General features: G+C 36.8%; 1 protein-coding gene across 1 annotated transcript in view; it reads left to right on the top strand.

The window, feature by feature from the left end:
* The window catches only part of LOC121407342 (hydrocephalus-inducing protein homolog), a 95,063-nt gene that overhangs the window by 61,531 nt on the left and 17,978 nt on the right, over window positions 1-15,554 (top strand). The window contains 17 exon segments of the mRNA XM_041598380.1: window positions 1,863-1,952; window positions 3,081-3,092; window positions 4,739-4,919; window positions 6,041-6,325; window positions 6,448-6,600; window positions 7,070-7,303; window positions 7,930-8,032; window positions 8,292-8,555; window positions 9,073-9,350; window positions 9,951-10,235; window positions 10,448-10,608; window positions 10,896-11,171; window positions 11,569-11,779; window positions 12,077-12,229; window positions 13,074-13,239; window positions 14,117-14,264; window positions 14,957-15,164. Coding sequence (XP_041454314.1) covers window positions 1,863-1,952; window positions 3,081-3,092; window positions 4,739-4,919; window positions 6,041-6,325; window positions 6,448-6,600; window positions 7,070-7,303; window positions 7,930-8,032; window positions 8,292-8,555; window positions 9,073-9,350; window positions 9,951-10,235; window positions 10,448-10,608; window positions 10,896-11,171; window positions 11,569-11,779; window positions 12,077-12,229; window positions 13,074-13,239; window positions 14,117-14,264; window positions 14,957-15,164 — 3,208 coding nt within the window.

The raw sequence follows: 15,554 nt of genomic DNA, 5'->3' as shown, positions 1-15,554 counted from the left end.
GCGTTTATAAATGCAATGGGTTGCTCAGTAAACTGTCACTGAACAAGTTTACTTTAGGTGGTCAAGTTCCCTTGTATGTATGTAACCCTTCTTTTGTTGTTGCACAACTAAGTGGAAACATATCGGGATTTAGACTGCAGAATTTTACATGAGTGGAAGTTTGTGATGACATTACACTTGCAGTGTGCACTGTCTTAAAAACCAAAGACTTGTTTAATTTTTATTACCCTCAAAATGATGCATAATACTACACTTAGGATTTGGTATTCATCTCTTTCTGGAATATCTGACCAAGATATGAGCATTTGGTATAGTTAATTATCATTTTACTGACAGATATATATATAAAACATGAATGGAAATCAAGAGTTAAAGATAGAGAAACAAATAAACAGAAGTATAGGGGGGATGTCAGCAAATGCTTTCTAGAAATGTATGTAAAGAAGAAAAAATATTATGAAAGACACCTATTAGTTCAGGTGCATATTAGAAGTTTTAATAGTAATGAAACTAAAGTCAGTTCATATTATGTTGCCATGAATGTATTTCCCATTGTAATCATATGTTAAAACATAAAATTGTATTGTATTTATATCATTTAATTCCTGCAATTACTGTCCATCATTCCATCCACAATCCAATCAAATCATCATAATTCATGTTCTATTTAATCATAAACTCACTCATTTTCACTATCAAAATAAACTGAGAGATACAGTAAGATAAACAGTGGTCTAAATTATAGCGACCAGTGTGACGTTAGCTCCCTTGTTATGAAACACATTTTTATTACACGTGATTGTGGACTAATAATAGACGGGAAGTCATAATTTACAATGTAGGCCACACTTTCTAAATTATGCATAATTTCAGCATGAGTTATTCTGCTATGATCAAGATTCTTTCATCAGATCGAGGTTGTTTGACCTTCTTTCATCAGAATTAATTTTTCTCCTTCCGTATTTGCATTATGTATGTGTACTTTATGTAATTTCAATACATCAAAACTAACATACGAGTCATTTCTTTTATCATCGTGTATAATCAGTATACTGGGAATAAAATCATAGACATATAATAGAAATATGAATTACTGATAAGGTGACTATGCATGTAATTGTCGCAATGCATGTGCTGTATGCGATAATCATAGTTCTGATAATTAATTAAACTTGGGTGTTATCCCCAGACTAAACACATAAGTTAGTTAACAATTCTATGTAATGCTAGGTTTCATGAACATTCATCAAAATGAAAATGTAATAAGGATTCATTGAAATCCATTTTACATGCATATCTTTTTTTTTTCTCATGTTGTAGCAAAATTTATCCGGGTAACTTTTTTACCACAGTACCTAAAAGATAAACGCATATCTACATGTCCAAATGTGATCTATTGATTGGTGTATCCTGAAGTTGTGTTTGATTTGTAGAGTTGTGGTTGATTGCAAGTCTTTCTACAACAGACCCCTGCCAATATATGTGACTAATGATATTAGAAAGGAAATTGCATTCTGCATGAAAAAAATGAAAAAGAAGAGCATGATATACATAGAACAAACTAACAACAAAATTGTTTTGCTAACTAACTTTGATATTGGTCACAAGAGAAAACTTGGTTCGGTACAGTCCTATGTAAAAAAAAATCTGCTACACAACACAACAGATTTGTGTAGCAGTCTTTAGAAAAATGGAACAAATTCCGATTTGATACGAGGAAAATTATTCGCTGTAGTTAATTACGAGATGATTGTTAACGAGTTTGGGTAGAAATACATGTGGATCCATATACATCTGCATATATATATATCTATATCTACGTGTATGTAAGATGTCATGCCTATGTTTCCCCGTTAACACAGACCACCCGGCACTAACAAGCGTAGCAAGTCGAGGGATGGATCAAGTTCTGGTCGGTCAGTGGCCAAACCCAAGAGGGCGGAGTCCATCAGGTAAGTCATGACCTTTGACTTTAGTTCATGACAGTATGCTTTTAGTTAATGCATTCTGTTCTATATACTTGTTGCAAATAAGATTTAAATCAAATTTCGCACTCAATCATAGCCCTTTTGTGCATGAATTGTCATGGAATTAATATTAATAGGAGAGATGAAATTGAGTTCAGGTTTTATTTCACAGGGAAAGAGTGTCACTAGATATCAGTTTATAGCCATCATTATATATAACTATTTATAATTTTATCCATATTCTTGTATATGATGAAGCATTCTGAATTTACCTTGGACAAGATATTTTGAAATATGTTTCACCTTCTGGTTATAAAAAAAGTGTTTACAAATTGTATTTTTCTTATATTTTATATTGAGTCTATTCCCCTGAAATAAATAAATTGAAATAAAATTTTCATTTTTGATATATTAAGGTCAGGATGAAAATGGTTAAATGCCATGAAATTTTTATTTTGCTGAACATATCAATTAATAAATTGGAAAATATCATTTTTTCTACATTAATCTTTAAATTGTAATTTTTCCTATTTCTTTGAAAACTTCCCGCAAATCATGACTTTACCAAGGGGCCGTTTCATAAAGCTGTTCGTAACTCTTACTTCGTGACTCTAAGTATGACTAGTGAAACTTTCTTACATGCTAAGCTATCGTCATTGAACATTTTGGTGAATACCATTTACCACAAGAAAGGATCACCAGTCGCACTTAATTACGAACAGCTTTATGAAACACCCACCTGATATGATTTTGAGAGATCATCATTATCTCTTAAAGTGATGATGTGTTTCAAATATTGTTGAAAATAATATCACAAGATTCACTTTGTTGATAAACCTATTGGAATATGTGATAAAATGTCTAAATAGTTCCAATTAGTTCCAAATAGTTCTAATAAGTTCCATCTCCATTATACTTAGATCCTAAAGTATACTCTCTCTGTATTGTTTTATCCCAAGGAAACAAGAGGACAAGTAAATGTTATGAAAATCCATGTGTTTGTATTGAATGCTTTGTTGAAAATTTCATATCTCTGATTCATCATCAACTCTGAAATGCACTCATAATAAGCCATGCTTTTTTCCCTTTTGGTATTTCTCTTTTGGTCTATAGATTATCCACCAGGTAAAAGGAAGCTTATGAACTTTCTTACTTTTATATATTCCATTTTATTTTTTTTTCTTCATATTTCCTATTTATATTCTTCAGTAGCTTGCATACTTTGCTCCTCAAAATATTTCTCATTAGATTTCATTTGAATCACATTACAGTGTTCTCTATCCGCAATCTTGGTTTTCCAGTATTTAGATTTGCATATTTTCTCCACATTTGATATGCAGTATATTTTAGCAATGCATCGTATTAGCAGTGCAGTACATGTAGTGTTGCATCCACCACATTTCATACAGTTGTCACATTTCTACACATTTACTTCTTTTCTTTTTTCACTTATCTTTCATTAATTAGTTGAAGCATTTATCAGGAAGAATAGATTTTTCTAAGATAAAATTCTATACCTGAAATTTATTGCATAAAACTGTGGAATGTATACGAAAGAGAAATTACCTCTTCCCTTTTTTTTTATCATGAAGCCATCTTTTAAACTAAGTACTGTAGAAGTATTATGTTGCTGTATTGTAAGTATAGATTAATTTAGGTTATCATATTATGTATCTCAAAAGACACATTATCTCTTAAACTTCTAACTACTCACTCCAGTGTTTATCTGTTTATACCACCCTCATCAATCACAACAAATTTTTACTTATGAGCTCGTTGGATCCTTTTTTCAAGTTTTATGAGTATTTTCTTTAATATATTGCAACCGTTTTCTCTTCATATCAAAATATTTTGATAGGCACTTATTAAAATTAGTACAGTTAGTAAATATCTTTAATTGAATGCTTTTTACTCACTCTATTTTTCTGTATCACCAAAGTAATGCATCTCTGCTCTTAGATGGTTAGATTTATAAATTTGTATTCAACTGTTTTCAACTTTTTTCACAATGAGTTTTTTTTTGGGGGGAGAGGGTGTTGTTCCTTATTTCCTATTTGTTCCCCTCCATTGATAGAAAAAAGATACATGGAGGCACAGAGTAAAACCACACCCAAAAAAATAATGAAAAGAAAGCCTCTAAAATTACCCTATGGAGCTTGTTAAATGGTAAAACATCTTGGTAAATATTTGCAAGAAAGCTTGAAATATGTTTGGCCTTCAAAATATTAAATAGTATTTCTTAGCTCTGAAATGTCAAAATATCATGTGCTGAAGAAAAAAAGACTCAACCTTTTATTCGGAACTAATGTCCTTCAGCCATTTTCAATTCAACAATTGTCAAACTTCTCTCAAGCTTTGAATAATTATCATTTACTTATCCCATATTATTGCCAATTACCTTATGCAATTTGTGCATCATACATTTTTTTTTCAAAATGTTTCAAACTATTTTGATATAACTGCACATGTCTGTAAACATAGAAAATCCATGAGATTATATATCTTCATGATATATATGTTATCTCACTTATCATTATCACAATCTTTTAATAACATCATCACCGTCATCACTGTCATCAGCATCATCATCATCGTCATCATCGTCATCATCCTTATGATTATCAATATTTTACAGTCTTCGCCATGATCTCCATTCTCATGTCAATCATTATCATCATCACCATCATGCTACTCAAAATTATCAACTGCAACGGAACATCATCAACATTACCACTTTCACCATCATTTATCTCTTTCTCTCCCACCATCAGACAAGACGTTGGTGGAGCAGGCGGTGGAGGAGGCGGAGGCGGCGGTGGTGGTGGCGGTAGTCAGACCCGTCTCCAACTGGGGATGTTCACTGTTTATCCAGCCTATGGTCTGGTCTCTCCCAACAACCAGGCCACTGTCAGTGTTGACTGCCTCCCGGAAGCTGTCGGCTCTGGACTGGAGGTATGTCTTCAGGGATGGATGTGAAATCATATTTAAAGTTGAAGCTCCCCAACCACATTTTGATAGGCATAAAGAGAGAAATGTCAAACATATAATGGGCTTAATTGTAAATGGCAGTTTTGGTAATGATTTCAAAAGGGGTTCGCACAGAATTCTATAAAATTACCACCCAATTGTCTGTTTGCATGATTGAAAAAATATGTGACAAATGATTCTGGAAGAAATAGTGTCATTGCTGAGAAATTAGCAAAAAATCCTCAAGGAATTCAAGTCAAATACACTGTCCCACATGTGCTTTTCTGACATTCAGGACTTTACCATTGAGGTAAACAGGATGGAGTTTCAACGAAATGCAAATTAATTCATGTAGCTTTCGATTTCTAAAGAAGTACAAAAGAATACACAGTTTCACTGTAGCCTTTGGTGGCAACTTGTGATGCCGCCAGTTCAATGGTAAAACTGAAAAGTGAATTGTGTTAAAAATAGATAATTGTGAATATTTCCAGTTTTGTTTGATCGCAAAATGTGGATATAACAAAACATATCTCAAAGCATTAGTATATCCTGAAATTTATTGTATGATTCAAAATGTGAAAAAACCTTTCACAGATTTAAAATCAGCATTTTACAAATTTCCACAGACTTCCTCATTATAAAAAAGTTAAGATTAGTTTCATGGAATACACCCATTTGTGATGTTATGTGTCACAGTTCCGGTCACATGCGCCCAGTTGAGTAATTTCAAATCATATTTCAATAAAAAATGGCAACATTCATTTTTCTTCTCCCCCGTCAAAGTCTGCTTTGACGGGGTAAGTAACAAAAACATGTTCTATTGTATCTGGCCAGTAAGTCTGTAGTTGGGTAGGAATCTTTTGTCTGCAATCTGCAAGAAAAAGCTAATGAAACACATGCCTGATATTTTATCCCTGCAGCATCAAATATGGTTTTAAATGAAACAAGTAAGATGGTATTCCTTCTTTTTTTACCTCCATGATTTTAAAGATTAATCGAAGCAATGACCAGGGTAATGTTAAATGAATATTAAGTGCTAATGACATATCAAGCACTATGAAAATAAAAATATTATTATTATCATTATTCTACCTTTTTCCTCTCAGGATCTTGCCATTGAGATCTCAGACCGTGACCCAGCCGATCACCCGCAGGGTATCCCGTACAAGCTGATGGCTGAAGCCTGCATCCCTGGCATCAACCTGACAGACCTTGGCTCTATCTTTGAGGAACATCGCATCGTCAAGAACCTTAGTGTCTTCCTCAACACCCATCAGCTGGAGCTTGATGGAGGAGGAGTCTTCGGGGAAGACGAGAACAAGTTCATCTTTGGTCATGTGCTGGTTGGGCGAAAGGCCAAGGCCCGCTTCAAGATATCCAATGCCTACAAGGTATGAGAAGTTGTCATTCTCGCCTCTTTTATAAAAGCAAAATTCTTAAATGATGGATGCCAGGTCAAAAGTGCTAAAAGATATCCAACAGTGTTTACTTGTCTCTCACATTTTGCATACAGGTATCTTGCGATGTGCTGTTCTCTTGCAAGCTCCAGACCAGTAAGCCTTCATCTAAGCTTCAGGATATCTTTGACGTTGAGCCAGCAAGGGCGGCCATACCAGCTCATGGCAGTGTCTATGCCACAGTTACTTTCTCACCTCCTTCTATGCAGGTGTGTAGTGATTTTCCATTTGAAAAGATCACTCATGCTGAATATGAAGATGGTGATGGTGATTGGGATGATGGGGATGATGATGATGACAATGTTGATGATGATGATGATGGTGGTGGTGATGATGCTATTGGTTACTATGATGATGGTGATGATTTGATTTAAAATAACCAAAATTGAATCTGTAATGTGCTTTTATAATATTCTTTTATGGGAAAGTACATATTTTCAGTTCAATAATTCCCATTCCATGTGAATTGCTTTACTTTTTTTCAGTATTGTGGCATTCCTGACAAACAAATAAGGACCCCCCCCCCCTTCCCCGGCAACTTATCAAATGACTTCCATTTGAGAATTTCTAAATAGATTTCTTTGATATTTTTGAATTGTATGCTAAATGATAAAGTAGCACAGAACATTTTTTTAAGTGCAAACTATCCATTTTTACATCATTTTTGTAACACTACAGACATACACTGGTCAGTTTGAGGTGGCCATTGAAGGCCTCAGTGGACCTCAGGCCAAGCTGCGTAACCTGTCCTTTGAGGTCCAGGGAGAGGGCAACTTGCCCCGTGTGACTGTCCTCAAACCTTCTCTGAGGAACAAGAAGGGTGTACCCCTTCTCCTTTTCACCCGTCTACTCAGTGGCAGATCCCAGACCCTGCCCCTCTGCCTTTCAAATGATGGAACCTTGCCGAGCAAAGTAAGTGATGAATTCATACTCATCTAATTATTAAATTATGACATTGTGAATAAAGTTAAAGTATAACATGGTCTTCCTTTTTTTGAATATTTAAAAACATTTTTTTTTTTGGGGGGGGGTTGGGTGGAAATTAGGTGACAATTTCACAGAAGGTATTGTGAATGTTTCTTTTAGGACATCTATGTCAAGATATGCCATTAAAGGATGAATGTATTTGGCAACATAAGTATCTCAAATGATTTCATAAATTTCCATGTGAGTACTGAGAGCGAATGTAAATACTTCTGTTTATTTATCTGGCATTTAGCCTTTCTTGATCAATTTTGCTCAAATAAAATTAACCTGTGTTTTAATTCAAAACATCAGTGAATTGAATTGAAACCTCTTCCTTTTCTGAACACAGGCAAAAAAATTAGGGGCTAGTTTTCACAATCTGCTGTCCAAATCTGCAGCATTGGATTCTCTTCAATATTCTAATGAATGGGGATTTTCCAGGGCTCTTTTAAGCATTTTGGGGGGCTAAATCACCCCAAGCTCCCATGCAATTTTTCCCTGTCTGAACATGATTAAGTGTGATAGGAACTAGGTTGGGAGGTAATGAGAGCTTTTGCTATTCTGTTCCACAGGTTGATATTGATCTAGAAGACACATCAGGTTCATTCAAGCTTCAGAGTTCAGCTCAAACCAAGCTCATTTACCCAACATACAGTGATACTCTTCTTTCAGAAGGTGAGAGATGATGATGATGACATTGAAAATGATGATGATGATGAGGATGAAAATGATGACATTGATTGTGACTTGATTGATCATAAATTACTTAAAGTGATAATACAGTGGTTTCTTGGCAATTTTGTGGATACAGCATTTCAGGGTCACGTATTCTATCATAGAATATCTTGTTCTACGTTTAAAAGCCCTGATTGGATATATGATTGTTAATTTCACAAGTTGAGAATTCTACAGTATTGTCCATGTTATTTTGCAGCTGACTCCACCAAGAAGCACCCTCATGCTGCCTCTCTCATCATCCAGCCAAATGAGAAGTCAGAGTTCAATGTGGTCTACACCGCCTCCAGCACCGGCCGCAGTGCTGCCCAGGTTCGCATCACCGTCACTGACAATCAGTTTGAGAACCAGCTCATCCAGCTGGTTGGGGAGAGTTACATTGACGATGTTACGTTGGACAACATCCATAGTCTGGTTACTGAGGAGACCTTAGATGGGGCGGTGGAGGAGGAGCAAATTGCTGGTGAGTCATGTTTCTGCTGTTCTGTAATATTCACTCAGGCAATTGTTACTCCAATGCAAAATTTGAACACAAAATTAAAACCTGTCCTCTAACTTAACTATAAGTCCTTGTTTTATTCTAAAAAAGGAGCTATCACAACTCTGACCTGAACTTAGTTCTATCAAGGAGTAACAAGATAGGAGCAATTGTTGTAGGAGCAAATGTAGGGTCACCATTCAGCCTGTGATGATAATGATTTTATAGGCTTTTCCAGAGTTGAGACATGGTGCAACAATGCTCATCAAAATTTTTGTACAAAGACAGTGGGAAAGTTGAACAAAATTGAGTTATAGGTTTGGAAGAATTTGTTGCCTGGCTGCACAAAACTGATGAACGATCAAAATTATTCTTTAGCAAGTCACCACAAGATGTGTGGTTATGATTTTGTATGTGCAACTGGGATTTTTTTGTAGGTCTACTCAGATCTTGTTGGTTTGGAGTGTTTTCAATGTTTTCTCATTTTGCCTCTTTTTTTCAGCTGCTCCATCCAACCATATCCACTTTGGTGACTGTCACATCAATGATGCCCGCCAGCTCTCTTTCACCATGACTAATCATAGTCAGACTGACACTATCCGCTTCCACTGGCCAGAGAACCATCCACAGCTTAAGTTCTCTCCGGCCATTGGTCATCTTCATGCTGGTTGTGCCAAGGATGTGGTCATCACATTCAAGACCACCACTGCTGTCAATCTGACCAAGGCTTCTGTGGCATGCAAGATGTCCAAGATCAACTTTGATAAGCCAGTCGATCAGGTATGCACTTCTTAGGACAGGCTGGCCTCTGAATTTTCACTTACCTACTTATGTACAACCCCTAAATTTCTCCCGTTTTACTTCACTTCATGAACTGTTCAAGCCTTGGTAATTTAAGAGCATTGCCATATTTCATACAAAGATAAAATATTTTTCCGAAATAGCTCATCGAATGGATATACTTTACGGAATTCCCCTATAGTTAATCTTGAGATATTCAAGAGAGGGAAAGACTGGTGCGCCCATACATTGGATGACATCATATTGTCCATTTGGTCCTTTCCAGACATTCTCATTGGTATAGATTTGTACTCTTCTATCTTAGATCTATTCATTTGTGATTAAGTTTTATGTAAAAAGTCAAGGATAAAAGAGAATGTTGGAACCGTTTTCCACCATTACCAGAACTATTTTTCACCAGTACCAATATTACTACCTATGATCGTCATCAGACGTGGACCAGGTGAATATGACGGCATTCTTAGCACATTACTCAGATGATAATAGCACTTCAAAGTTTTTTCATTAGTTCTTTTGATATCTTGACCATTGTTTAGATTGTCTAGACGATTTTTAAACAAATTATTGCATTTGAAATAGGTAATGGACTGGGATGACCGCTTGCGAACAGTCAGGTGGGTAGACCTGCCCGTTGCAAATGCCCGTCCAGCTACCTCCAGTGAGCAGACTGGCGGTCGGCCTCGCTCCACCCAGGACCAGAAGCGGGAGGATCGGGAAAGCAGGAAGGACAAGAAGGGTGCCAGCAATGCAGCTGCTGCTGCTGCCGCCGCCGCTGCTGAGGCAGCAGAGAAGGAGAGGAATGAGGAGGAGATGAGACGGAAGATGAATGCTACGCAGGAAGTGACACGACCTACCAAAAAGAAGGTGAGGATTTTGGAGTGTATGCCAAGTAGGCCTGGGACGAATACCCTTTTTGCCATTCTATTGGAACAACTCTTAAACATTTTTGCTGTTGCGAAATCAAAGTCAAGGAACTACATGCATGTTACTCAAAGTGAGCTGTGACCATTTTAAAACCTGTTAAACACTATTTTAACCTGTATATTTCAACCCCACTCACTTATCATCTCATACAGGTGATTGAGACAGAGCCAGAGCCTACCCACTCTGTCAAGGAAGACTCTAGCCGTGAAATAGAACTCAACGTCAGTGCCAATGCAGACTTCTGCAAGTTCAAGTGCAAGACTGAGGCTGTTCACTTCAAAGACACACTCATGTTCCAGACCAGGATGTTCTCGTAAGTTCATATCATTTTATCAGTTTTCCTGTTTTTTTCCTGTGTTTGCAGTTGCAGATGTATATTTTCCCTATCGGAGGGGGTACACATAAAGAGATAAAATTGATATTTATAAATGATTGCAACTTTAATTGTAACAAAAGAACATCCTTTCATGTCAGCAAATTATTGATTTGAATCTGTTCTGTTTATACTGATGTTATAGTGCCATTTTGGTGATGCAATTTACGTTTAAGAGCTTTAGGCTTTGCCAATGCACTGAGGATATTGCAATTCTTTTCTCACAGGTTCATTGTGACCAACAAAGGAACTGTTGAGCTTCCTTTCAGTTGGCAAGTGGTCATGGAGGATGAGGTTGCACAACACAAGAGTGTCAGCTTTGCTGATGGTGAGCAGATGAGGCTCCCATCCCGCTGCAGTACCTCCACAGACGGCACAGTAGATGTATACCCCTTCACCGTAGAGCCTGACATGGGGTCTATTGCACCAGGCAAGAAGCAAAACTTCAAGGTCAAGTTTGCTCCCTTGGATATCAAGGACTATGAAGGCAGGCTCATCTGCAGGTGAGGGTTATATTGCATTTTAGATAAAGGGAATGGTTGCATTTGATTGACTTTTTTGGAAGAGAAGCATTTAAAGAAGATTGGATCTCTGTTGAGTTTTTCAAATATGTTCTTAAAACCTTTCTTTTTACTTGTATTATTACATGTATTATTACTATAAAAAAAATACATACAAAGAAAAAAAAGACTGAGAAATTTTTAAAATGTAATTTTGTTATTCATTTTGTTACTTGATAGAAAACTATTGTTAGATTTCAATCCAGTTTGTAGCATTTGAAAAGCTAATATTTTTAAAAATTATTTTATTATTATTTGGTTTTTGAATGGTCATATCAACACAAAGCTTTCAATCACTTCTTTGAAATTGTTTATTGCATATCGTTACTGAATCTTCTAGGGTGCCTAACCTGGAAGAGGGCAAGCAAGGACCAGTCCTGGCAGTCAAGGGCAAGAGTGTGATGCCCTACTGCCACTTTGATCTGGAGGATTCGGACTACATCACTGGAGCCAGACGCAACCCAGAGCTACCTGGACCAGGAGGGGCTCCACCTGGATCCACCCTGGATCCCAACACCAGGGTCCTGGAGATGGTCTCTGTCGGTGTGCAGGTGAGAAAGATGGAGGAAGGAGATGTAGGGAGGAAAGTAAAAATACAGAAAAATTACTGTATTTCTTAGCATTGTGTTCTTAAGGACATGCAATTCCAAGGCATTTCATCTGTGTACTCTTGCTCCAATTGAAAATCTGTGTGTTAAGTGAAAAGCTGAAACAAAACCTTGAATGGAGCCATAATCCTAATCCTACTTTATGGAGTGAAGTCAGAAACTTTACTTACTCTCTTCATTCTCATTATCAGTCGGCAAGCTAGATGTACCTAAAACCATGTGGTTATGTCCCTTTTACAGGTGCGCAACACACGTCACTTCTTCATTGTGAACCCAACGGCCACGGCTTACACCTTCATGTGGACGTGTGAAGATGAAGAGGACCCCAAGAAACCAATTGTATTCCAATGTCTCACTACAGAGGGCCAGGTGGCATCTGGCAAGAAAACACAGGTAAGTACAGGAAGAAATGGAGGCTCGGACGACTTCGCCCAAAAATGCCCACAGAGCCCTTGGAAAGCCCATAAAGAGCCCCTGAAATGCACATAGGTTGCAATGGAAACTTATATTTTGTAGTAAAATTGGGCTGGTGAGTTTTGATAAAAGAAGCCCAGAAATTGTTTTCCAATTTGTTTCCCTGGGTAGTGTCCAAATCAAATTCTCTTCAGTGTTATTGCAATTGATTGCTGAAGATTATTGGAGACTTGTAACTCCAATTCCAAATTATGTCATTTATTGAACCCATTTCGTGAGGGTTATTTTGCTTCTTGCAGGTGATATGTTGGACATTTGGAGGCTAAATTGTCCTCAGCCACAATTTATCTCTTTTGTTATTAAAGACAGAACATTCCTTTATGAAGTTCCAAGATTACAGAACCAAGTTTGTCAAAGCATTTGGCAATCTTCAACTTAGGGAGTCTTAACTCATGTTGAAAATATATTTAGTAATAATAGCAATCAAATGCCCCTGCAGTAGAGCTGGGTAAGTTTACATATGCATCAGATATTTGATAAATTATCATACTTATATTCTTTGGTATAGTGCATTGGCCTTCTAGATGAGGAGTCATGGCATTGTTTGATTTAATAATTATAATCAATCAAATATTGTTCAAAGACAGAGACCTAGGATAATTCACTAAAAGCAGATACAGATGTATTAATTTTTAATGAGATGTAATTATAGTTATATGTTTGATTAGTTTATAAATTCTTAATTTGACTGTAGCTGTTCATTAATTGAACAAAGGTTTATGAGCAGGTTGTAAATGTAGCTTATTCCTCTAATGATATCCAGGTGAGCTTTGAGTTCTTGCCGAACCAGCTTGGTGTCGTGGAGTCTTTCTGGAGGTTCACCATCCCCGAGCAGAACATCTCCGTCCCATTCCTCTTGGTAGGCGACGCCCACGAACCAGCCGTCTCTACCGACAGATCCCACATCAACTTCAAGTCAATGCTTCTTGGTGAGTGTGTGATTTATTCATCAAAATGTACAGGGTTGAATCAACAAGGGATTGTAATCTCTTTGCTTAAATCTAAAGGGGCTGTGTGGGCTGTTGTTGATCAATTTTGACAAGTAATACAGTGCATCCCAGAAAAAAAGGAAACAGTGATTCCCATGTCTTTTTTCTTCAAAGGCAAATGAATTAAGATATTTCATGTACATCATCATATAATTCAATATGTATTTTTAGATGAACATTTCATGCGTTAATGAGGAAGACAAGTGTTAAAATTTAGTGTTGTTAAATTCAGGTTGTGCAGAAAAATTGGCCAAGATTGGTTCATGATACGACACCTGTGCTTATTCTACGATTGGCTCAGTAGCTTTTTTCTTTTGTATTCTTTGTTAAGTTTCTTTCACTGATATGCCTCAATATTTATTGTTCGTAATCTGTCATGCATGAACAATTTGCTAAGCTGTTGGTCTCAAATTAAAGATTAGATTCAACTCTTACCCCAAGTATCAAATATATAATAATAAAACGCAGGATATGCTTTTTCAAACTTTTTCAAAATTCAGTTATTTGAGGTGGCACATATCCCCATTGTGGCATTGTTGCAGTACAAAATTAAATGTAAAACAAAGATAATGATTCAAATTATACTAGATTATACTCCATGCTGGTTCTGCATGGAGAAATTATTCCTCCAATGCTTCTATAATTTACCCATCCCATTTTATTATGATATTGAAAGTAGCAATCAAACTTCACTATTACCACTGGTGAGAATTGTATCAACATTGGCCAGGGTAAACAAAATTTGTCAAGTGCTTTGGGCATTTTGGATTAGTATGACATGAAAAATACTTTGAATACCTTTGTTGTCTTATATTAGGTAATGAGGCCTATGAGAGGATTTTCCTGATCAATAACGAGGCTAGAGCATTTGATTTTGAAATCAATGAGACGTCTTGTCACTCAGAAGCATTCTCTTCAAGGCTTCACTTGACTCCCATGAAGGGTACCATCCTACCAAACGACAGGTCAGTATATGCTAAAAGGACTCGAGTGTTGTGATTTTATGAGATTTTTATCTATCCGTCGGGAGGGGGGGGGACCTCTCGAAGGCTGCTATACAAGATTTGAAATTCAAGGGGGGGCACCCCAATGTGGATTAGTGCCCATGCACTTGATAATGCATGTTTATTTGGTGTCATATACATGTAGTTAATGCAGTTGCAGTGAAGCCTGTATATAAAGAACTCCCAAAGGAGACAAGAAAAGTAGTATATACTTATTGTATGAAAATGTATTCATGACCAGAAACAGTGGTCTTTGTTAGCAGGTGACACTCATGGACAGGTTCTTATAATGCAGGTGTCAGTAGGTAAACCATTTAATAAATGTGTCCTGCTATACAGGTTAGTCATGAGAGCAGATGTTGCAGTACTAGGATCTAGTTCTGGCTCCTGTTTCATAAGGACTTGTTATTATAATAAATGCACAATTTCTAGAACTATTTTCTTCTTAGCCAATCAAATTGAATGATATCAGTAACTTTGAACTGCTATTGCACTAACTGTTATTACAGCAAGCTTTACGAAATGGGTCCCAGGCTAGTTGCACAAAGGTATGGTGTGGGATTAGACCAAATGGAAGGTAGGCAAAGTGGCAGCAGACCAAGTGGCAATTTGCCAAATGTAAGATAATTCTTGTCTTTCTTCTCCTATTCCAGGATCCCCATTGATGTCTCCTTCACCCCTCATGAGGAGAAGGTGGTGAACTTCAACGTTCAGATTCAGGTCCGGAAGAAGACCCTGCCAATCTGTCTCAATGTCAAGGCTGAGGGCTACTCCATGAACTGCATCGTCCAGTGTGAAGACTCTACCGGTCAGAAGAAAGATCTGTCTAGTTCTGGCATCAACTGTATTGATTTTGGAGAGGTCAGTCCTATTGCCATATTGTTCCACTGGTCAATTGACCATTTCCTAAATCGGAGACTGTACTTATTTTCTTTTGTTGGACTTGCAGTCGAGGATGTTTTGCTTTGATGTGATATTGGTCTCAAGATTTCTTTTAAAACTATTTAATCTCCTGGCTTATGCTTTCAAGAAATGAATTCTGTTCCATCTCTCAACCAAGAAGTGGTAAAATATTTCAATGAATTATTTTGTTTCTTTAATGCCTTACAGACCACACACTACTAGAGATGTTAAATTAAATATAATTAGAGTTCTTGAAAGTGTACGTGGACATTCATCATTCCAGATGCTTTGAAATAAAATCATACTTTTGTGTATTTGGTGCCCTTTATGTTGTACTTTTTGGATTGC

Source organism: Lytechinus variegatus, chromosome 2 (genome assembly GCF_018143015.1).
Source record: "Lytechinus variegatus isolate NC3 chromosome 2, Lvar_3.0, whole genome shotgun sequence".
NCBI lineage: Eukaryota > Metazoa > Echinodermata > Echinoidea > Temnopleuroida > Toxopneustidae > Lytechinus > Lytechinus variegatus.
The sequence above is the reverse complement of the archived record's forward strand: the minus strand, read 5'-3'. Positions and strand labels throughout refer to the sequence as shown.